Raw genomic sequence first — 22709 nt, forward strand, 5'->3', positions numbered from 1 at the left:
GAGCCCCATCCCTTCAGCTGTCCATGCACATGGACACAATGGCTGCTGCTCTTGTCTCTCCTGGAGAGTAGGGATCAGATCCCCAACAGACCCACACCACCCAGGGAATAACAACAGTACATAGTGTGTAAGAGTATTATTTTATTTCTTCTTATTTTTTTTTAAATACTATGTACAATCTATTTAAAGCTTGTCAAAATGCACGGGCTCCCATTCAATGGAGCTGTGCAGGGACATAGATTCAAAACAAGAATAAAATCTTTACTGTTCATCTTCATAAGACACTTACTTTTTCCCATTACAAAATACTTTTAAGAATAGTAACATTTATAAATGTATTTATATTCAACATCATATAAAATAAACCAAGATTTATACTCAATTCTTGACTTTTTCTTGTTTTCTTTTTTTTCTTGCATGGACTATACAATATATACAGTAACTTCTCATTGTGTTTGTCAAATCAGCCTGATTATACCCACCAGGCTGTAGCTTATATGTACAAATACACTAAAAGTGCAAGACTTTATTAATTAAAGCTGCCTGTGTTTTCAGAGGTCTGGAATTGTGTGGCCTACATATATTTATATATAGATATACATCTCCATACATATAAATGTATATTAAAAATACGTACATCTATATATAGACTTATAGTATATAGGTAATTGTGTATGAGAGAACCTCAGAACATTTATGACTGATAGGTCAACACTGACACTGGAGGCCAACCCTGCTGCCATCGGTCACGTCCCTGCCCTCTGCTTATCACCAACAAGTCACACTTGTGTTTTCTTGTAAGCACCTGGGGGGGTGTGAACCAAACCCACCAGCAACCCTCAATTCCAAATGAGTCATAAAAACACAGGTCATAGCTAACACCGAGGTAAACAAATACAAATCAACCTGAATAAAGAGATTTTTTTATCCATCTATTTTTTTGAGCGTCAGGGACAATATAAGGCAAAACCCTCCTGGCCCTGACTCAGCCTCCCCCTTGGCTGGAGACAGACTGAGCAAAGACCAAGCAAGCCCCAGAAAGGGACGGTGGGATTTTGTCCTTTGGAGCATGTCAAGAAAACAAGGCCCTGCCCCTGAGGCAGTGCCTGGGACTGTGCAGCCCCTGTCCACCAGCAGCGAGGCCAGCGGCTGGGGGTGCTCTGAGATAAGGGGGGGCACATGATAAAGTGCATTTTTAGGTGTCTGGTTTTAGCAAGGCTGATCTAACATGTAAACATCCTCACCAAGCTCCTGTGCTCCTTGCTGGGAGCTGTGAGCAGGGGCTGTGCCCCCAGCCCTCTGTCCCTGCAGCCCAGTGCTGCCATCAGCAGGGCTGTGCCCAGGGCCCGGCCCCATCTGGCGCACCCATTGCCTCCCACCTCCCCCGGAATCCCTTCCCACCCCTATTTTTTTTTGGACTCACTGCCAAAGCCACAGCAATGCCAGAAAACTGCTCTGCCTCAGCTACCTCCCTACCACGCCCTGTTAAAAAAATACACCCCCAAGCCCCCGACCCCAACCACCACCACCTCTGAGATCCATTTGATTGCCACCTGCCATGTCTGGGCTCATGTGTGGTGATGGGGCACTGCAGACAAGCCATGGGGATGTGCTGGGGTGATGCAGGTTTAATGGGGAAGCCAGGGAAATGCACAGCCTTTCCCTTCAGCCAGCCACCCTGAGCCACAAACTGCACAGTGCTGGAGCCCTAACACAAATATATGTGTTTGCCTCCCCTTCAACATTATGTGCCAAGGCTATGGTGGAAAAAATCCCACGAACAACAACCCCCACAAACAACAATCCCAAAAATACAACCCCCACCTACTGCACCCTCATGAGCCACCCCACTGCCTTAGAATGGGGAGAGGGAGACCCTAACACTAATAGTGCTTTAAAAACACAAGGTTCCTACCCTGAAGGCTCTATGCTGGCCCTTACTGCAGCACAAACCTGCAGAGTAGGAAAGCCCCAGGTGTTACTATTTCAGCTCCAGACTGCCCCACAAAGGCAGGTGCTCCACATCCCACTACTAGCAGTGAGGTGGCCCCAGCCCATGGCTCTGCTGTAGCCACGATTTCTTGTGATGGTTTGAAATGGAGGGGCTGGCTCCAACTGTGTCCAAGAGCAGCTGCTCGGTTGCCCAGCACCCAGGGGCTGCATGTGCTGTGTGGGCTGGGGCCCAGCCAGGGACTGTGCTGACAAGGCATGAGCCCCGATACCGGACCCCAGGCTGTTGGGCACCTCACTGCCTCCATCCTATGGCCCAGAACACTCCCCAAAATGCTGCATGTGGCCAGCTCTGCAACCCACGATCCATCATGTCTGGCACCCCTGGGAGCTGTGCACTCAGTGTCCCAGTCAAAGCTGACCTGTGCAGATGCTTTTGCCAAGGGAGGGGACACATGGAAAGCCAGGGACTGGCACAGCTTTTGTTCAAAACACCAAAGCACCCTGGGGCCCTGCACCAGCCCCAAAAGCTCCTGGCTGAGCCCAGCTCCAGCAGCCTGTCCTCCCACCACCACTCCCCAGGCAATGTGGCACAGCAAAACCCCATCCCCTTCCCCAGGAAGAACTGCTGGGAAACAGCCCCTGGTGTACCAGGGCTGGACGAGCCCCACTGCGCCCTTCTCTTGAAACACAGGGCTGCTTGGAGCTGCTTGTGCCAACAGCACCAGTAACACCAGCCGCTGCAGTGCTGCGAAGGGCCAAGAAAGTGGCTTGCAGAAGGAAAAGAAGGAAACACACACAAAAAGAAAACCCCATTAAAAAAAAAAAAAAAAAAAAGGCAAAACCAAGCATTCTTTGCTTGGTTTCAACAGATGCTAGGAACTAAACATTAGGAACTAACTCCTCTCTAAACCTTGCTCTGTCTGCCAGCTGGAGCTTTACTGCTAGATGGACCTGGTCCTAACTAACCACTGCCCTGCAAAGTTTACAGTAATGGCCAAACCCATCTATGTTTGGGCTCTAACAATGCCCAAAGTTAGTACTCAGCTACTAACACTTCAAAAATGTACTTTTTAATTTTTCCTTTGGAAAGACACAAACAGTAGGGACACTTAACTATACACCCACTGAGGAATAAACTGGTTTTTCAATTCATAAATATAAATGTATAGTTAAAAAGTGACAATTTACAAAAATACAATTTATTGCTGACCCTATGGGCTTGTAACATCGCGTGCGTTGTGATTATACATTTTGGGTTTGCCAATTTGAAACATGACCTAGCAAAACCACAAAGTTTGCTGTCATATGCTGTTCTATGCATGTTTGTTTGTTTTTATGTATAGAAACATATACAACTACATCACTTGAAACAAACAAAAAAAAAAGGAGTAAAGATTCTTTGTCTGTAACCTGAAAAATATTTGGCTACAGGGAGTAAAAACCATACAAATTTATCTTCACTTGTTAACCAAAACCAAAACATGACAAATATTGTACTAGCTGCGATGTGAGCTGGTATAACAACAGTAAGAAATTCAGGCAAAAGTGGTGTTATGTAAATTAGCAGCATTATCCAATCTCCTGGAAAACAAAAATATGCGGGACTGAGGTATAGAAAAAGGAAAAAGAATCCACAATGGACCTACTACAGCAAAACGAGTTATGTACACGGAAATCCAATGGTGTCCTGCGGACTGGTACAGTCTATGTGCTCCAAATGCTGGGCTTAAATTCACAGTGACTTTCAGCGTTGAAGTCCTGAATGGAAAAGGGTTTTTTCCATTGCAAACTGAGCTTCACAGCGACCTGATACCTCCCCTCCCTGCAGCCAGAAAGCCACCGCTTCCAGTGGCACCACGGTGCTGGGCCAGGGCACACCCTGCTGCCGGAACAGCATCACGGACTGCTGCAGGGGAATCCCAGCAAACAAGGCCCTTGCAGCCATGCATCCCTGTCAGGGATCATCCCTCTGGCCACCACCTCCCCACGGAGCCTGACCTCTCCCGTGCCGTGCTCTGACGGCTTCGTGCTCTCCTGCGTGCGCCCGCGCGCAGCAGCTGCAGCCGTGTGGTCCTTGTCTCCCAGAACCGACCTTCAGGGCAGCTGCATCTCAGGCAGGTCGGGCAGGTTGCAGGGCTGGCCCTGCGTGTGGTGGCTCTGCTGCTGCGGGTGGAGGAAGTAGCTCAAGGGGTTCTGCTGTGGGGTGTGGGGTGGCTGGAAAATGCGCTGCGTCGGAGCCCCAGGCACCAGCTCAGGACCTTGCATCTGTCGGGAGACACAAATCTGAGCAGTCAGACCTGCTGCATCACCCAGCTGTCCCTCTCTTGCTGCAGGGCTGATGCTGAGGCTCATGCCCAGGAGTGTGTGCAGCAAGTCCTAAACTTGAGGGTATCAGCTGTGCCCCTTAGGATGCTGTTGCTGTCAGCACAACCAACAATGCCTGGAGAGCACAGGGGGGAGGCAGGACCCATCTGTCCTAACAGGCTCATGGGGAGCCCAGCAGGAATGGAGACCTCCAAACACTACTCGAATGCAAGGTAAAATCTGCAGGATGTGCAGCTTTGATCTAGCATGGGAAAGACCTTCAAACAACCAAGGAAGAGGTCCTAGAGTGACCATGTATCCACCCATGGCTGGTACCCCAAAGACCTGGACTTGCTGTTTCACCCCAGTGTCCACATTGCTCGTCCTCAGGACCTCCATGCAGCCCATGAGGACATGTACCCAAAGCAGGGACAGTTCATGACACATTTGCTAACAACAGTGATTCATTTCTCACTCTAAATCCAGTCCTGCTGTGTGGCTGCTTTCAACTGTACCTACTCCTCCTGTTTTCTTTTCTACCATCTTTGCCTGGAGGACTGTAACTGACCTCTGCCATCCAGGCAGGGCTTGGAGAGAGTGTTACTAATGAATTACTAGTTTCAACAGCCCCTCTCCTTGGTGGTGTCACTAGTTCAGCATATACTGATGTAAACTGTGTGTTGAAAAACCAAAATCACCTTGTCCAGATGCGTGTTGTGAAATACCCATTTATTAAAAGAAAGCTCTGAGGGCTTGCTCTGCTGAGATGTAACAGCAGGAGGTATGTTTTCCAAAGAGCTTATCTCTTATCATATTTCATGACTACAGCAAGCTTCCCACCACACCTCCTCGGGGTGAAAAGCTGTGTTTGAAAAACTGGGTATTTCTTCCGTACATGCTGTGATAACTCTGTTGGAAAATACGGCCTTGAGCGGGTGCAGTCAGCCTGCAAAGGTAGAGCACTTGGCTATGTGGAGATACAATGGGAACGGAGGATGTGCAAAGGCACTGACCAGGTTTGATCAGCCAGATAAGCCCCATTTCTTCAAAAAACCCCAACCAATCCCTAAGCCATCCCTGTACCTCCTCAGAAACCTGCTCCAATACCTGAAGGTAGAGGCGGTGCTGCTGAACCTGCTGCTGTGGCCACTGGTGGAGATGAACTGGTGTGCTGGCCTGGTGGGATGTGAAGCTGGTGTGTGGGATCATCAGAGACGGGGAGAAGATGGGTGGCGGGGCTGGAGGTCGGACGGCGCTGCAGGTGACTGGCTGCACCTGCGCTGGGGGAGGCAGGGTCTGCTGCTCTGCAACGAATCTGCCACAAGGAGGAAAACCAGGCGTGAGATCCCACACCCAGACCCACCCTCAGAAAGGGCACGGGGGAGCCCAGCTGCTGCAGGAGCCAGCCTGGAGCAGGGCTGGCCAAACCGTGCAGACCCTGCTGACAGCAGGCCCCAGATTCCCCCCTGCCCACAAAGCACGGACTGGAACTGCTGAAGATAAAGGTTTTCAAGGCTGTACATTTTCTCTGTGTCTTGGCCAAGCATTTTCCGCTTTGCAAAAGCCAGAAAATGGTTAATTTTTTTTTCAAAGCACTTTATTTATCAAAAAGTTCTTTGTAGTTAAAAACTATTCTCATTACTTTTTCTCCTAACTGGCTGAACTTTTGTTTCACTTCAGACTGAGACTGTTTGTGTTTGCACAATCAGGTGCAAGTTTTTCCACATCTTTTTCAGTGCCATTAAGTGTCCTGCTAAGACACTGCAGGAAAACAAGGGCCAGCAGAGACTCACTTTCCTTGCTGCCTGCTGGCACTGCTCTGCACAGGCTGGCCACTGCTGTTGGCTGCAGGCATCATGGCTTGGATGGACTGATCCAACAGCATCCTGTGGTGGAAGGAAAACAGAGGATGGTCAGGGAAGGGAGAGGTCCAAGCTCCTGTCAACAACTCCTTGAAAATCCTCCATGAAAGAGGGTAAACCACTATCTTGAAAACAAGCTAATGAAACAGGATGCTTCTTATCACCTCACATCTCTCCTGTGAATATAGGCTGAGAAGATTGGGATTGTTGAGACTGGAGAAGAGAAGGCTCCAGGGACACCTTATAGCACCTTCCAGTCTCTAAAGGGATTACAAGAGAGCAGGAGAGGGACTTTTGACAAGGGCATGGACTGACAGGACAAGGGGGAATGGCTTTAAACCGACAGAGGGCAGGGTTAGATTAACTTATGGAATTTGGGAGAGAAAAGGATTTAATGCCCTTGATGATACAGCATGACGTGCACAGCACCTTGCTTGCCTGCACACTGGGCTCACCCCTGCAGAGGGAACATCCTTATACCTGCTGTGGCATCCTGAGCCCAGTGCCCTGAGCCCAGCCACACCTGCCCTCCCTGCTGCCCCAGTACTGCTATTTTCTGTCACTGCCCCCAGGAGGTCCCAGCAGGGCTGTGGGTACCTGAGGCTCCTGTCCTGGCTGTAGTCAGCTGGTGGTAGCCTCTCACTGCTGTCAGTTGGCACCTGTGCAGCCACAGCGATGGGGTGTGTCTGGGAGAACACCATGGGGTTGTTGTAGAGGGGCACTGAAATGCTCGCCTGCCCTGGCACACACATTTGCTGCCCTTGGCTTCCTCTCATTGGGTGCTGCTGCTGCTGCTGCTGCTGCTGCTGTACCTGAAATGAAGACATAGGTACCCATGCACATTTTAAAGCTCCCTAATGGAAGGATAAAATAATCACTTACAGTGGGCAGATGGGAAAAGGAGAAGGAACAATAGGATATTGTCTCTGAACACAGCAGTAGGAACAGTGTATCTATTCAAGACAACCAACCCATTAGTGTTTATTGTCCCTGCAAGGCAGGTGTTGGCATCCCCAGACAGTCTCTTGAGAAATTAGGTAAGGGCACAAAAGGCTTGAGGAAGAAAAGAACAGCTTAAGAGAAGAAGTGCAAATCCAAAGTCTCCAAGGAAAGCATCTCATCTGTCCTTTAAAGCAGCAGTTTTGGCTTGCTTTGCTTTTGAACAACTCAAGTCTTTCCCGTCTTAATAGTGGATTTAGGTCTACTGATGACAAAATTGTTTTTTCAAAGCTGCTTCCCAAGATTCCTCAGGCAGAGGAAAATTAATCTTTTAAAATGATGCCTACTCCCATGTTATGAAACCACAATTCTCACTGGCTATGAATGAGCATTGTGTTGATGAGAGCCCAGACTTCCCATTCACTTCCTCCCCAGTCACCAGGAGGGCTCCAGCAGTCCCTGGGGTTCAAATGCTTTTTGGCTACCTGGCTTTTATTTTTACAGTTGAGTGATGTTGTTCACAACTGACTCTTGACACAAATTCCTCAACGCCACCTAGGCAGTAAAACCAACACAGAGGGGATGCTCGGGACCACGGGGAGGACTGACGGGGCAGACAAGGATTTGGAAGCCAGGAAAGGGGGTCATGAAGACAACGAAGCAGCCAGTGACCTGGGGGGCTGTGCCACAGGGGTCCCTGAGGAACGGGCGTGGTGACAGCAGGTGGGTGCTGCAGTAGTGCTTTGTCCCCATGAGGCCTGGCTGCTGTGACTTCTTGGCCGTGGTCTGCCTGGGTGTCCCCTGCGGCGGCGGCCTCCGGGGGCTCGGCTGCTGCACGTTGTTAAGGACGACGGGGATCGGCTGCTGCATCAGCATCTTTAAACAAAAGAGGAACAGGAGTTGTTGGTTGTACCACCTGGCAGAAATAACACTGCAGCAGCAGCAGTATCTCTAAATCCAGGGGAAGAGTGAACTATGAGCAACGGAAAATCAAATGTTAGCTTGTGTCAAATATTTATTCAGAGACAGGACCGTTCCAGCTCCATTGTGCCTGCTGTGTTTTGCAGGAGCGGCAGTGGGGATCCAGCAGCACTAACCAGACACAGAACCACCAAGCTTTTTGTGCGCAGGAGACTTTGGATTAATTTGGGATTGGTTTTTCTAAATCACGGAAATCACTGATTCAATACTCAGATACTGATGTCACTTCATCTCTCGGGAAACACCACTCCCACATCCGAAAACACGTTACCAATTTGTCCAGAGTTCATTCCTGAATACTTTTGCCACAGACAATTTTGTTACTGCTCTGTGTGCTTAAAGGAAAAGCAAATGGCTGGTGAGTTTGGGAGCCTCAGGGGCAGCAGGTACCTGCAGGTTGGAGTCCTGCACGAGCTGGAGCTGCTCCTTGATGACGTGGAGCTCCTCTTGCTGTGTCTTGATGTCAGCTTGCAGTATGCGAGTCCTCTCCTCCAGCTGCTCCTTCAGCTGGTGCATCATCCCCAGCTGGGTGGGGAAATGGTACACTGGCTGCAGGGAAGAGAGAAAAAGGATGACAGGGTAGGACCAGTCCTGGTACTCACATTCATAGCAATGCTGGATTGAGAAAAATGATGGCTTTTCAGCTTTTGCCATAAAAAATATGATGCTGACAAAAAATGGCAATTGCATATTTAACTGAAGTGCCACTGTAGTTCCAGAGCAGCAGCACATCTGGCTCACACACAGTGCCTCCCTCCAGGTGTTGGTCTTTAGATTACTGCACAGATGAAGTGTCTATACATGGGACTCTCCTGTCCCCTCAGGATAATACACTGCTGGTTTGGGCCCACTTGTGTTTTGTGGCAGACACTGCATCCAAACCCTTGCCACACCTCCTGGCTGGGCTTTCAGTTGTGCTGCTAATGGTATTTACCAGATGCCAGGCCCAAGTTAGGCTGCAATCCCACCTGGGGATCCATCCTTCACACCTACCCTGGCCATCTTCAATCTCTGTTTTATAGTCTGAACATTTACTGCACTGACATCAAAGCCCTGTAAGGACAGACCTTGTCATTATGGTTTATGATTCCCACATTTTTCTTGTTTTTTTCTTTTTTTCTTTTCCTGGACTAACTCAAACCTTCCTCTACTAAATGACATCCCCTTCCTCTACTAAAACTCTTCAGCATTGTATCAGCCTGCAGGTAGCTGCTACAGATTCAGGGAGAAGCCTTCAGCAGCTCACAATGCTTTTCACAAGTGTAAACCTTCTCCTGTATCCTCCTTTGGGTGTCCCACCTGCTCTCTCTGCTTGCTGAAATAAGCGGTTGCAATAATTTGGTTGCAGGTAAATCCCAGTAACAGCAACAAAAAGGGCACAGAAGCCTTGTCCCCACTCTAGGATGAGCCAGCAAGGATGGGAGGGCAGTGAACCAGAGCCACCAAGGCTGCCTTGCTGACAGGACACACCAGTGCACTTAACAAAAATAAACCACGTACCATCACAGGGTGCTGGGAGGGCACTGCCAGCTGAGCCACAGGGTTCTGAGGGAGGTGTTCACCAGGGGCTTGAGGAGTGGCTATGGCCTAGAAATGAAAATTTTGCCTTACTGTAGGTCCATAGCACCTCTAGTGCAGAGCTGGTGCTGTACCAGCTCATACCAGGGATGAACAAGTGCAGGGAATTGGACAACTGAGATTGGAGATCTGAGGATAAGTCTGCAGGGAGAATTTAGGTTCCTGCATGCCCCTGCTAATTGCAAGTCCTTGGTGTCAGCATCCATTTTGGATAAAGGCCATTTCATGTGTACTAACCCCAAGAAAAGAGGGTTGGTGGTGTGAAAAGGCATTTGGCCCAGAGGAGCAAACTGAATCCTGAAAGAAGGCAGCAGAGGAGCCTCTAGCACCTCTCCACTAGCTCTGCCAGCCAGTGGCACTCCCCAGGAAGTCCCAGCACACTCAGAGTGTGGGATCCAGCATCTCTGAGGGCGAGATCAATGCTTGTTGAGCTCATTTCACAACAGCCTCAGAAAGGCTCTTGCTCCTCAGGCCCACTGACCTGAGCGCTCCTGACTGCTGCCAGCCGCAGGGCCGCCTTCTCGGCCGGAGCCCCCGGCACGGCCGGCTGGGTGGGGGTGCTGGTGTCCGTGCGCCGCATGGATGACGTGGCTGCAAGAGAGACATTCACTGTGATACAGCAGACCTGTGCCTGGCTACCCTGGCTAAGCCTGAACTCTGCATATGCAGATGGGCCAAACACTGCCAAAGTGAGACCCTCTGTGGTCCCTCTGGCTCCCCACCTGACTTGCTGGGTTCCCTCCTGATGCTAACCCCCTGTTCAGCCTGCCCTCCATGGGTATATCTAGATGAGATCCCTGCTCTCCCCACAGCAAGTACCTCAAGAAAAGTCCCCTGAGTTTCCTACCCATAGCCCCACACAGGGCACTGCAGTCACCTTGCTACCTCCCGAAGGGCAAGGTGGGCACTCACAGGAGCTGGGATGAAGCTGCCAGCAAGGCAGGCATCCTTCTGTGCTCCTTCTGCAGGGATTTCACATCAGAGACCCCACAATAAAATTATATCATCCCAACATAAAACTTTTGTCAGTGAGCTTGGCTCAATCAAGCTAGCGAGTCACCTCGTGTCCCCTGAACCACAGCAGACAGCCATGACCCTCAGCTGGTGAAAAGCCAGGAGAAATCTGCTCTCACACAGGCAGTGGGTTAAGAGGGAGGAGGCGGCAGGTGGCCGTGGCTCTGTTGCTGCTCTGTGACTTGTCATGACGCGATATGTTGGTGCCAGCAATGAGCATTCCCCCCCACCCCGACTCGGTCCCTTCCAGCCGAACCCCAGTATTCTGGAGGCTGCTCTGCCCTCCACACCACTGCCTGCACCCAGGCTGGGCTGCCCCGGCACCTACAGGTGGAGTCGGAGAGGGCGGTGTGCGAGGAGTGCCGGGAGCTGTGCGATGACAGTGACACTCCCTCCCGGCTGGCATCCTGGCTGCTGCCGCACTGCCCCACGTCCAGGTAGCTGCTGTGGCTCTGCGGGGAGCAAAGCACAAGCGGTGAGACCGTCAGCAGGTGGGAATGGCCCCGGAAGGGACCTCCCTGAGCTCCTGTTTGCAGATGAACCCAGCAGGCTGGGTGTGCAGCACCGTGGAACCACACCACCAAACCCTGCTCACTCTGAGTTCACCCGAAAGCCTTCGGGCACACAGGACCCTCACAGTCATGCCCTGGGCACCCGTCTGATGGCAGCGAGCAGCAGTGGAGGACTGCTCCTCCATGGGGATTGCTGCCTGTGGCCTGCACTCTGGTGTGCCACCCTCCTGCTCCCCTGCCCACAGAGCCGTGGGCAGCAGGAAATAAGCTTTTGTCATCAGCCTCTTTCCACCTGATCTCTTCAGGGATGTCCCAGCTGGTTGGCTGTGGCTCTCTGGGGAGTGATGGCAGGGGCAATGAATGAAGGTGGCAGGAGGGGCTACCTGGGCAATAGCTTTATCCATTGCAGAGATGGAGAGAGATGACTGGGAAGAGACATGGAGCAGTGGCATGGGGACATCAGCCAGAGCCCCAAGAGGACCTACAGCCTCCTGAGGGGGACAGGTACTGGGCAATGCTGAGAGCTGCAATCCCACTCACTGCTCCCTGGGGAGGAGTGGCTCCAGCAGCCTGTTCTCGGCACGACCTGGGCAGCAGAGGGGAACAGCCTGAGCTCCCATAAAATAATGTCTGAACAGCAATGAGGCTGATGGAATGACAACTACACACTAATCCCCTTGAAATTACTTTGATTTCTGGTCTTATTTGTAAACTACCAAGAGAAAAAACTTAAAAGTTAAAATGACCTTGTTACTTGGGCTGATGTGTGGTGATGCCAGACTGACTCAAGCCATGGAAGCTATTGCTCTGGTCACAATCCTACACTTCGTGTGATCCAGCAACAGAGCTGAAATCTAGGTAAGTGTTTTTCCTTCAATTCCCATCCTCATCTGAGTATCAGTGATGATCTGGCACAAGCAAAACAGGTACCCTGTGGTACTGCCCTTCTCTTGGGTCCTCTGTGCCTTACTGAGGGTGATAGGTACAGCAATCTGGCCTCCAGCTCCAGCTGTGCTTCTGAGACAAGGTGGTTTAACCCGTTTTTTGCGTCATGGTCTCAGAAAGATTACAAGGAGCAGAACAGAGCAATGCAACTGCTGAATTCGCAGTTATTGGGGTATCAGATAATACTTGGAGTTAAAGATCATCTAGGTCCAATCCCTCTGCCGCGAGCAGGGACATCCACCACTAGATCAGGCTGTTCAAAGCTCATCCAGCCTCATCCAACATGGGCAATTTGGAGCCATGCAGAGGAAAGCTTCTCAGGGGCTGCTTGAGTCCTGACCCAGGTGAAGGCTTGGAATGAGATGGGAGTAAAGAAAATGGAGAAGAAAGAACAGATATGTTCCTAAGATTGGTAAGCTATTACTCAGTTTGGTTTAAACATCTTCTCATTCAACTGTGAAGGAACATGGTACCTTTAGAGAAGAGGATGCCAGTTCAATTGATGACTCTTCGAGGCCAAGATCTCGCCTTCTCTCAGCCCGAACTTCTGCATAACTAAAAAAAACGAAACAAAAAACCCCAAAAATTATTCTACAGCTCCTGTGCAGGTAAACTGCTGTAACGAGTGTACATTCATTTTCTAACCTAATGATGATGAACAAGAATCACTTTTTTGCATGGTAGCTCAGTGATCCCTACGCCAGTGCCTTGGGCAGGACAAGGTCAGGTCCCTCCTTCTGAGGGTGCACACAGCTGTGCATGCATCAGAGTTAACACCCTGCACTCCAGTGGAAGGTCCAAATAAAAACCCAGGTGCAATGTGAAGTGCAGGAATCCCTATAATGAGCCTCTAAAAGAGTATATTTTCTTTCCTTACTTTTTCCTCTCTTAAATAATAAAATATTTACAGTTACAAATGCCACATGAGTCACCACTTGGATAAACTGGAGAGGATGTTTCAAAGACTCTCTGAGTGCTCATGGATCATGGGCACTGAGAGGTGCCAGACTTTAGGGTGATGAAATATTAATGAGCTACAACCTTTGTGGGACGCAAGAGAAGTTGCTGAACTGACCTCACTTATATAATCGTGGCAATGAATTTTCCTGAAACAACATTTTAACTTGTGTACTTCAGTAATGTATTTTAAACCTTAACTATCTGAGACAGAATTGAACTTCAAAATCTATTTAGGGCTACATTGTTAGGTTTAAGAGGCACTGGAACCAGAAAGAAGAAACAAATCAATGCACAATTAAGTTCAGACCTTAAAGTGAAGCTGAATTCCCTGAAGGATGGCAGAAGCAAGACAACTGAGAAGCAACCTCTCTGTGTAACATTTGCTTATGTTAACACTTCATATGTAATTTATATCACAGATTACAGAATCAGAATCAATAGAATTTGGGTTGAAAGGGACCTTAAAAATTATCTGGTTCCAACCCCTCTACTGTGGGAAGAGCACCTTTCACTAGACCAGGTTGTTCAGGGCCCCAGCCAACCTGGCCTTGAACACTTCCAGGGATGGGGCAGCCACAGCTTCTCTAGGCTTCCTGTGCCTTACCAGCCTCATAGGGAAGAATTTCTATCTAAGATCTAATCTAAACCTATCTCTGACAGTTTGAAGCTATTCCCCTTTGTTCTACCACTCCATGTCCTTGTTCAAAGTCCTTCTCCAGCTCTCTTGGAGTTCCCTTAGGCACTGGAAGAGGCTCTAAGGTCTCCCTGGAGCCTTCTCTTCTCCAGGCTGAACAACCCCAGCTCTCTCTTCATGTCTTCACAGGAGAGGTGCTCCAGCCCTATGAGCATCTTTGTGGCCCTCCTCTGACTCACTCCAACAGATCCATGTATTTCAGATTTACTAGTGTTTGCTCTTCCAGATGTTTGACAGAAAAAGAGGGGACCAGAAAGAAATTGATTCCTGACACTAAAGAAATACACAGTGAGCAGTAACTTTACTCAAGTTAATAGAGCAGTTAATAACAGTGAGTCACTATTTTTTCAAGCCCTTCAGAAAACATATTCTTACTCTTAACATAGTCTTTTTTCAGATGGCAGCGCTGATCCAGCAGATCCCCCCCCCAGAAGGTGCATTCACGGAGCATCTGTGCATTCACACATGCACTGCCTTCCAGCACGAGCTGCAGCTCAGCACAAGCAGCTTCCCACTAGGGGGGGATCCAGGGCTGGATTTGGGTGAGGAATAAGGCCAGCAAGCCAGCAGCTTAATAAGTCATAAATATTTAAAGCTCTGATCAAAAGGTTTTGTAGGAGTTATGTGATCTCATTCATGCCCAGAAAGCTGTCTGATTCCCAACAGCTTTAATTCTTTCTATGGCCATGTCATCACTAGGGACAAAAGGGGAATGTAACACACTGATAGATTTGGCCAGAGGTGGCTTCCAGGCTATTGCCCCAGTTGCCAAAAAAAAAAAAAAAAAAGTAAACAGGTAAATAAAACACATATTCCCTGTTGGAACAGTTTCATGGAATTAGATATCATTTTTGTGTGTCAGTAGGCACAGCAGGTATTTGGTTAACATGAAGCAGAACTAGAAGAAGCGATGGCTCAACACTTAGACATAACATACACTGTGAAGAGTTTGGTGCTTGCTCCTACCTAACTACCAGGTGAGTGCAAACGATGAACTCGGGCTTGGAGTTCCACTGGTGGTAGGTGATGTAGTAGTGGGTCTGCAGCCATATCCACTGCTGCCCTTTGGTCAGGAACCGATAGTAACAGGACTTTCCTTTTCCAAACTGCATCACTGTTTAACAAAAAGAGAAAGCAATTCATAGCAAACAGGGATTTCATGGTGCAAAGGTGATTGGAAAAACAATTCAGTCCCACACCCTTCTCCCAGACTAGGGCAGTGCTAAAGTGGCTCTTGAGCTTTATAAACAAGACAGATGATACACAACCAGGTACTCGGCTTTTGTTTAGGGTCATTCCTGCTGACTTTCCGGAGTGCTGTTTGTTACTTTGAGATTGCTCTTATAACTGGTATATAACCATATAACTAGCTACATTCTTATAACTTACTCATGGGCTTCCCTGAAATAAGCATAAATAACATTAATTAAACAAATTATTTGCTTTTCATAAGTACGTGAGAATGCATTTCAAAGACTGAAGGTGTGATGCAAGAATCCTAATAATGGCACAAAACAAGACAGTGGAGTTTTAACAGTTTAACTGAGAGTTTTCTCCAAGACCTGGCCTAGGCCAGCCTGGTATGTATTATCAGGCTACATCCAGAAAAATCTCAGGTTCTGTAATACAACTGGAAAATAATGAGGGGAACTATGTTAAATAACCACACTAACTGTTCCAAACTGCAGGGAATACAAAATGAAACATGCTCACTTAAAATACCCACAATTAATGCAAAGTAAAATACAAATGTGGTTTAAACAAACCCATTTCACTTGACAGTAGTGACACAAGATGCCTGCCCAGAGTGTCAGTGTGACAAACAGGAACTTAGCAAGCCACACTAACCCAAGTGGTCTTTAACTCACCTGCACACCTCTACTTTGTTAAAATATCAGGACTGACTTCTTTAGCAATCCCATTAACAGTGATGGGCTTTAGATGAAGCACTTAGCAGAGATTTTCTGGCTAACATAACATGCTGGGGATCCCTCAGCTCCTAGTCCTGGCAGAAATGTCCTGAAGCAACTTCTCTAAGCCACTTTGCCAGCACTTTACTTTGTTTCCACTTTGCCAGCACTTTACTTTGTTTCCCTGTGCAGTAAAATGAAAAGATCCTTCCCTACAGGTGTGTTGTGCAAATATTCTTCTAATAGGTAAGAGGAATGCATGGCTGATAGAGATGTAGAATATAAATCATCAAATTGATGACCTGACCCACTCTCAATACAGTTTGTGTCCATACCAAACTGCACATGCATTACCAAAAGGCCACTGTCTGGTTAAGTATCTCACTTGTATCTGAATCGTCTTTTAAGCAAACAGCACTAAGAAGTACTGTACTTGAAAACATTTAAAATACTCTGTTAATATTCCCATCTACGCTTTTGCTGCACTTGACACAACTTGTGTGTCCCCCCTGTCACAGCTTCCTCCATGTGCTCAGCCAGGCAACCCACTTCCCTGGCAGGGGCTGTACCAGTGGCTCTGCCTGGACAGGGCAGAGCAGCCAGCAGGGAAGTGGAGCAGGGAAACTTGATATGCAGGGAAGTATTCTCCCCCATTCTCTTCTAGGCCCCTCAGCTCCTCATTTGTGTAAGTGGTACAGGGTTTGTGGTAGAGATGGGGGTGGTTTGCAGCTCAGAGATGGGTTGTCTCCAGAACGCTGTGGTTCTTGGTCCCAGCATTGTGCTGCTCTGCATCTCAGAGCAATTACAGCATCCCACTTGGTCCACTCTCTGGGGTGTCCTCATTTCCTTTTGACAAAACACTCTCCTTTCAAGTGGAGATAGCAGAGAGACAGACGCTGTCCCCAACAGGAAACCTGTAAGTAATATTTCTTAGCAAAATACCTGATTACCTAGATGCATTTTACAAAGTATGTAGTTATTTTTCATTGCAGTGCTTGGCAATGCAAAACCACCGCAGGACACATGTAACTCTGGCTCAATATCTCAGTCTGAAATGCACCCAATAAAATGGAAAAATCTGGGTCTTGGGGATAAAACATCTCACACCTGCTAAGAAATGCACACTGATTAAGAGTAGACCACATCTGCAGACACCCTCTGCCCTTCTCACACTGGCTCCAGCCCTCAGCAGGACATGGTTCTCCAGCATTGGGCTGCACTGCTGTGGAACTCACGCGAGTGCTCCTTCTATTCTGGCTCCCACAGGTCACACCACTTCTGCTTGCATGAAAATGAACTTCACGGACCTTCTGTGGTGTTCACACATCAGCCTGAACTTGACTCTTCTGCTTTGTTGTTTTCCTTTCAGGTCGACCAAACATGAGCAATCCTCACCCACAGGGAAATTGCGTTCAGTAGTTTTGTATTTAAAATAATACTGAATCTCCAGAAGCATTTTACTAATGAGTAAGTGAGGTTCACAACATCTAATTGCACAGGCAGGTGATCCAAATGATATGCTCAGAAGGTGTTTTGGTGAGCTGAGCCTCCTGGCTGACTCTGGAGCCCAGGGGAATGGCAAGACCCCATGAACTGTGATGAATCAACAAAACTTGCAGGACAGAGGGGGGAAGTTCTAACTCCCAATCTTTTAATCTCATTTCACTCTGAGACAACCTGTGCTCAAACAAGGTATCTGCCAATTTAGGAAATCTGCACAAACAGTTTCTGATTTGAGTGAATTCTGCAGGTTTCAACCTCGCAGGTAAGTGTCAGCTGTGACAGTCTGTCATGGGAAGGGAGAGTTCCCTCGTGCCCCTGAAGATGAAGCCTTTTGTGATGACAGCAAAAGGTTTTGCACAAGTGACAAATGAGATCAGAGACAGACACATTGCAGAGGGATGGCAACTTACAGTGTTCATGGCACCTAGCAAGAAGCTCCAGGTCATCTGCGTGGTAGTAATCATACCCTGACGTTCCCAAAACCTCAAAGGGTAAATATCCTATAATAGGTGGAGCCCTAGAAAGGAAGCAAAGAGCAGGGAGTGAGCACAAAACTTGATGCTTTGACATCCTGGAAGATAAGCTGTGATACCAGCAACAAATACCTTGTTCGTTCACTTGGCAGGGAAATCTGGAGTGGATTTTCCACAGGCAGTGATATATTTTCATATACAAACAAAAAAAAACCCCGCAGCAAGGGAGAGGTAAAAACTGAGAAAATGAAAAGGTGTGTGTTTACTCTTTGACAGCCTATTCATTATGTGGGTGTAGAGACAGGCATGTACGTATGTGAGTGACTCAATTCATTAAGGAGACACAGCTTGAGAAACGCTATGGCCGATCCCGCGCATAACAACTTGGAGCTGGAGTGAAATTATCCGGTAGGCTGGATGTAAACGTCACCTGGGTAGTAACTGTGGAAGAGAGAGTAAGTGGGAAGCTGCAGTGTGTGTCAGGACCAGCTTGGGAAGAAGTAATTGCTCCCCTGGAAAACCTTGGGAAACTACAGCCAACAAAACTTTCTGTGCTGAGAGTACAGATAGCAATAGGCATGGGGCTGATTTAGGGCTGGTTTTGTTTTGCCTGGTAGGGAAGGAATTGATGAAGTATTTAGATAGGCACATTGCAATGACTTACCTCACTATTTTGCTATCAATTCTAGATTTTCATTTTTCTAGGCAAAATAAGAGATTTTTTTTTTTTGCAGGTGTCCTAACGCAGCCTTCACCAGAGCCTGATAGCTTATGATTATGAAACCACTGAAATGTGAGGAGAAAACCACTGTTTTTTTCTCTCCTCCCCATCACTGTCCATCTTCCAGCACTCAGGTACACTCCTGTCTGCACCAACTCAAGCACTCAGTGAGGCAGAACCTGTGCTAATGTGGCTCCACCTGTTTGTTCGGGCTGCAGGATGTGCTGGTAGTGTGAGGTTCACCTGCCAAGTTCAGTGTGTTTCTCAAAAACAGGGCAAAATGGTAAATAACTCAAAATGGGGCAGGCTGAAGGGGATGGTGCCCATCAAAGCTGCCTCTCCTGCTGCCCTGCTCATGGTATGCTGACTGCTCTTAAGGAAGAAGGCCATAAAATGGCCAGGACTATGAACAAAAAGTTATTTCAGTGTAGTACCTGTGGGTTTGGATGGATCAGCCCTGAGTTTCTTGGTTGTGTGGAGTTCTCTCTTGGCTGAGCCACCCAGCTCCACATTTGTCCTCTTGAGAGACACATTGGGCATCAGTTATTCAGCCACAGAGAGCCCAGGCAGGTCTGTAACCTCCCTCTTCCCCACAGCTGCAGGCAGGCAGTCTGGCACCAAATGGGAAATGGGGGAAGGAGCATCTAGGGATCTGCTCAACAGCAGCCCCAGGAGGAGCAAGGTGTGAGCAGGAGCTCCCGAGTCCCAGCACAAGGGGTTAGCTGGCAGAGCCAGGCCTCCACTCCACAGCAAATCTCTTGAACCAGACTGTGCTGAGCACACAGTGGTCTCTGCCACAATACAGCTTTATTTATTCAAGTAACTTTTCATAGAGCACTCTGTTCCTTTTCCTTATGTGACCCAGATTTCTGTTAATGATGATAATATGTGTATTTATCGAAGTGTCCTTCCTTGCTGTCTCTTCGGCAGAATGCATCACTGTTTCTCCTATTTTTAATGACATGCTTATATTCAAGACAATAACGTCTTTCAGAAGCACATCAGATAAACATTTAAGCTGATCAGGAAAGTATTATGCTTTCCTGAATATCACCAGAGCTCTTTATATAAGAAAGCAGCCACAAAATGCTCCTCATCTGTCGTTTGACAAGGAGATGCCTTGTGGAGCAATTTAAAAGTGTCTTGTTAGCTTAAGTTCCAGCCCTGAGACCTGCAACTTGCTGTGCAAATGGGAAGGCACAGTCTTCAGAGAGCCTTTTGGGTGCAGTCTTTTAATAAATGAAGGGAAAATAAGAACAGTACCACAGCGCAGAAGAGAAACAGATCATTATCAAAGTTGACGGGTTTTTCTTTCTCTACACATATTTACATATAGACCCAGAATACAGACTTTTCCTATTTTTCTCATGTTTATTCAGATCTATGGAATGCTTTTATTGCATCTGTCTTTACTCTGATTTAAGTTGCAATCATGATAGCAAAGGTCCTGATTCCAGCTCCTGCTGGGTACCCTCTGCCCCTGTTGATAGCACACCTCAGTGCCAGGCAGCCTGTGGTGATGCAAATCAGCAAGAAACAGCAACATTTCCCAGTGTCCTGCAGACTGTACTGGAGAGAGCTTTGAATCAGATTAAATGAGACAATTCCCATGATCTGCTTATTCTTGGGTCTGAGCTCACTGCTTGCATCTGGGGTTGTCACAAACTCCGCCTCAGCATCTGCATCATCTTAATTTCCTCTCAGTAACAATGGTTTCCTCGCTGGGGATATCAGTGGGACTGGAGTGTCTGCAAGCACCAGCAGAGAGATTCCTCTCTGAGTCATAACCAGATTCATCAAAGACTCTTTGACAAGTTTCAAAGTAGCTCCTACTCACATTTTTCACAGGAGCTGCTGGGACACAGCCCTGTGGAAAAGCAGCTCGCTTCATCAGTGAAGTGAGGGGTTTAGGGCTCTTTTACAAATCTTAACATTAATCAGCTGATTCTCAAAATGTGCATTATCAGACAGGCCAATTAAAGTCTAACAAAGCCACTCCAGCAAGATCTCATCTGAATGAATAATTATCCAACTGTCCCAAACCACGCATAATCAGCTGTAGGGCTGTCGCTGGGTCAGCTCCTCCATGCTTCAAGGTGTGAAGCACACACCTTGTGTTCTGTATAAATGGAAGTTATTATTCATTTGTATTTGCTCTCTCTCTTTCTTGCTCTAAATGTGCAGATGATATTTAGATATTTTCCCTCACTAATGTTTTTTTTTTTCCTCAGAGCCTTATTTACTGGTCTTCTGTTTTTAGTAATGACTACCTTTGCACAGCTCATAAGGGAAGGGATAATGGAATGGGTAGGATTTTTCAATGTGCTTATTGTTCAGTGTGCACATATGTCAAATCCAGAGAAGTAAGAGTGAACAAAACCCTCCAGCTTCTTTTGAAGAAAATGAATCCTAAATTAAGCAGCTTAATAAAGTGGTTCCAGTCTGTTTCATTCACCAAGCTGAATTCTAGCTCACCATATTGCATTGTTAAAAACTAATCTGCAATTAAATAATAAAATCCACTGGTTTTTATTTTATTTTTAGAAATTCTATAATTTCTCAAGATGAAAAATCAAAAGTTTGTTGACACAGCAAAAGATTTAGAAGGATTCCTAGAAGCTGTAGTTGTAAAACAGAGGAGCTAAACCAATATGGGGAACATATTGGGACCCACACTGCTCACTTTCAATGGCTTGTTATCTTGGTTAGAAGATCAGACATTTTTCTAGACATTTTCCATGGTTTCTTACTTGCCTAAAATATGGAAAATAGTGAAGCACTTAAGGATGCCTAATAGCTAAGTTCAGAGTATTGCTACTTACTAAGTTGCATATAATTAGAACTATTCCATTTGGGATCTCAGGCGAGAGGTACAGAAAGTTTTCTATTTTTAAACTACAGTTTATTTATTCTTCAGTGACTAAACCCAGATCTCTTACCTGTGGTCCAAGAATAAAAACTTCCATTCTAAACTATGCCTCGATGTGAATTCTTCACATGGCTCTTCAATGTTGCAGAGCTCCTGCAAAACAGTGGGCACATTCAGACATTTAATTCTATGAAATGACAAAAGGAGTCCACTATCAAAACCTAGGATCCACTTTGTTCATACAATAAACCACAGGAAAATACAGTGCTTTAAAAGCACTTGACTTACTTTCCTCTAAGGAATGTGTAAGACTTGTTTTATAGATGCATGAACTGATGAAAAATGGCTGAATAGTTTACCTTGAGCTGAATTTCAGAGCTAGGATAAATAGTCTTAGGGTCTCATCTTGCACTCTTTAGGCAAAATTCCACAGCTTTTTGCAAATACTGGTATTGGAATATGGATGACAGCTCCAGGTCCAGCCTCTAACTGAGCTGGCTAATGCCCTCCTGAGCAAGCAGCACCTGGAGTTGTTATCCCTGTCATCAGCACACAGTGCCACAGGACATTTACACACCAGCAGGAAGAGCCCGTGACACACGTTTTCCATGTGTTTCAAGATGCAGATGGCTTCCTTGCACAAAGGAGTGGTGGATGGATATCTTTGAAGGCTGCAAATTCCCAAGTGGTGTAGCTGGTCCCCTTGTCCTGGAGCTTCCCAGGCTGCCCCCTCTGAGACACCCCATCACAAAACCAGCTCTTCTCAAAAGCAGCTCCTGCTTTATACCTTACCTTTCCCAAATACACACTTGTGTCATCTCCCACTCCCAGCCACAGCAGTGTCCTCTCTGCTCTCCCAAGCCCGTGCACAAGCAGCCTGTGCCGCAGCTCGGCTCCCGCAGCGCCGGCGGCCGCGCCCCAGGGCAGAGGCGGCACAGAGCTCACCTTTAAGAACTGCGGTGTGACGAGACGAACAGTCGCTACCAGGCAAATCTGCTCCTCCGTGGCTGACCTGAAAGCTCGTGCAATAGCTGACTCAAAGCCATTACAGGAGGGTGTAGGCACTAGAAACAACCAGACAATTTATTTAAGAAGAAGAGGAAGGAGAGCTCTCTTTTCATGTCAAGACAGGTAGGGTGACTGATGAAACCCAAGCAACAAACTCCTCCTACCCACGGGGTGATGCCACGCTGATCCACGCTGATGTTATTTAAAGCATGACCCTTTAGGCTCCAAGTTACACAGCTGTAACCACCTATCCCTGGTTTGCAGGGGAGCTTTGTAAGACAGCTCTGAGCAGCTCACAGTGTGCAGCTGCAGTCTCCTTGTCAGCCTTTCTCCAGGCCAACATTTGCAAGATTTGGGATTTTACAGGCACCTCAAACTACTTAATCTCTGTAAAGTGTCATTTCACTGCCACAAGTGAAACAGAATACCATATTTTACTGGCTATTTGAATAAGTAGGCTGCTTTACAATAGGCAGTGGGTCA

At 47.4% G+C, this 22709-nt stretch overlaps 1 protein-coding gene across 6 annotated transcripts in view; it reads right to left on the reverse strand.

Moving 5' to 3' along the window:
* Positions 1 to 121: 121 nt before the first annotated feature.
* Positions 122 to 22709, reverse strand: part of PASD1 (PAS domain containing repressor 1) — a 103596-nt gene continuing 81008 nt past the window's right edge. For 5 of the 6 annotated variants that reach the window (XM_039572302.1, XM_039572303.1, XM_039572305.1 and 2 more), the window contains 14 exons: positions 22164 to 22282; positions 21289 to 21371; positions 17566 to 17672; positions 14709 to 14856; positions 12562 to 12643; positions 10960 to 11083; positions 10099 to 10208; positions 9540 to 9626; positions 8430 to 8588; positions 7731 to 7934; positions 6717 to 6931; positions 6051 to 6143; positions 5365 to 5572; positions 122 to 4218 (listed from right to left, as the gene is read on the reverse strand). In XM_039572302.1, the coding sequence (XP_039428236.1) occupies positions 4048 to 4218; positions 5365 to 5572; positions 6051 to 6143; positions 6717 to 6931; positions 7731 to 7934; positions 8430 to 8588; positions 9540 to 9626; positions 10099 to 10208; positions 10960 to 11083; positions 12562 to 12643; positions 14709 to 14856; positions 17566 to 17672; positions 21289 to 21371; positions 22164 to 22282 (1910 nt within the window). In that variant the 3' untranslated portion in view covers positions 122 to 4047. The remainder of the gene's footprint in view (positions 4219 to 5364; positions 5573 to 6050; positions 6144 to 6716; positions 6932 to 7730; positions 7935 to 8429; positions 8589 to 9539; positions 9627 to 10098; positions 10209 to 10959; positions 11084 to 12561; positions 12644 to 14708; positions 14857 to 17565; positions 17673 to 21288; positions 21372 to 22163; positions 22283 to 22709) is intronic. The other variant, XM_039572306.1, reaches the window with a different exon arrangement.

Source organism: Corvus cornix, chromosome 4A (genome assembly GCF_000738735.6).
Source record: "Corvus cornix cornix isolate S_Up_H32 chromosome 4A, ASM73873v5, whole genome shotgun sequence".
NCBI lineage: Eukaryota > Metazoa > Chordata > Aves > Passeriformes > Corvidae > Corvus > Corvus cornix.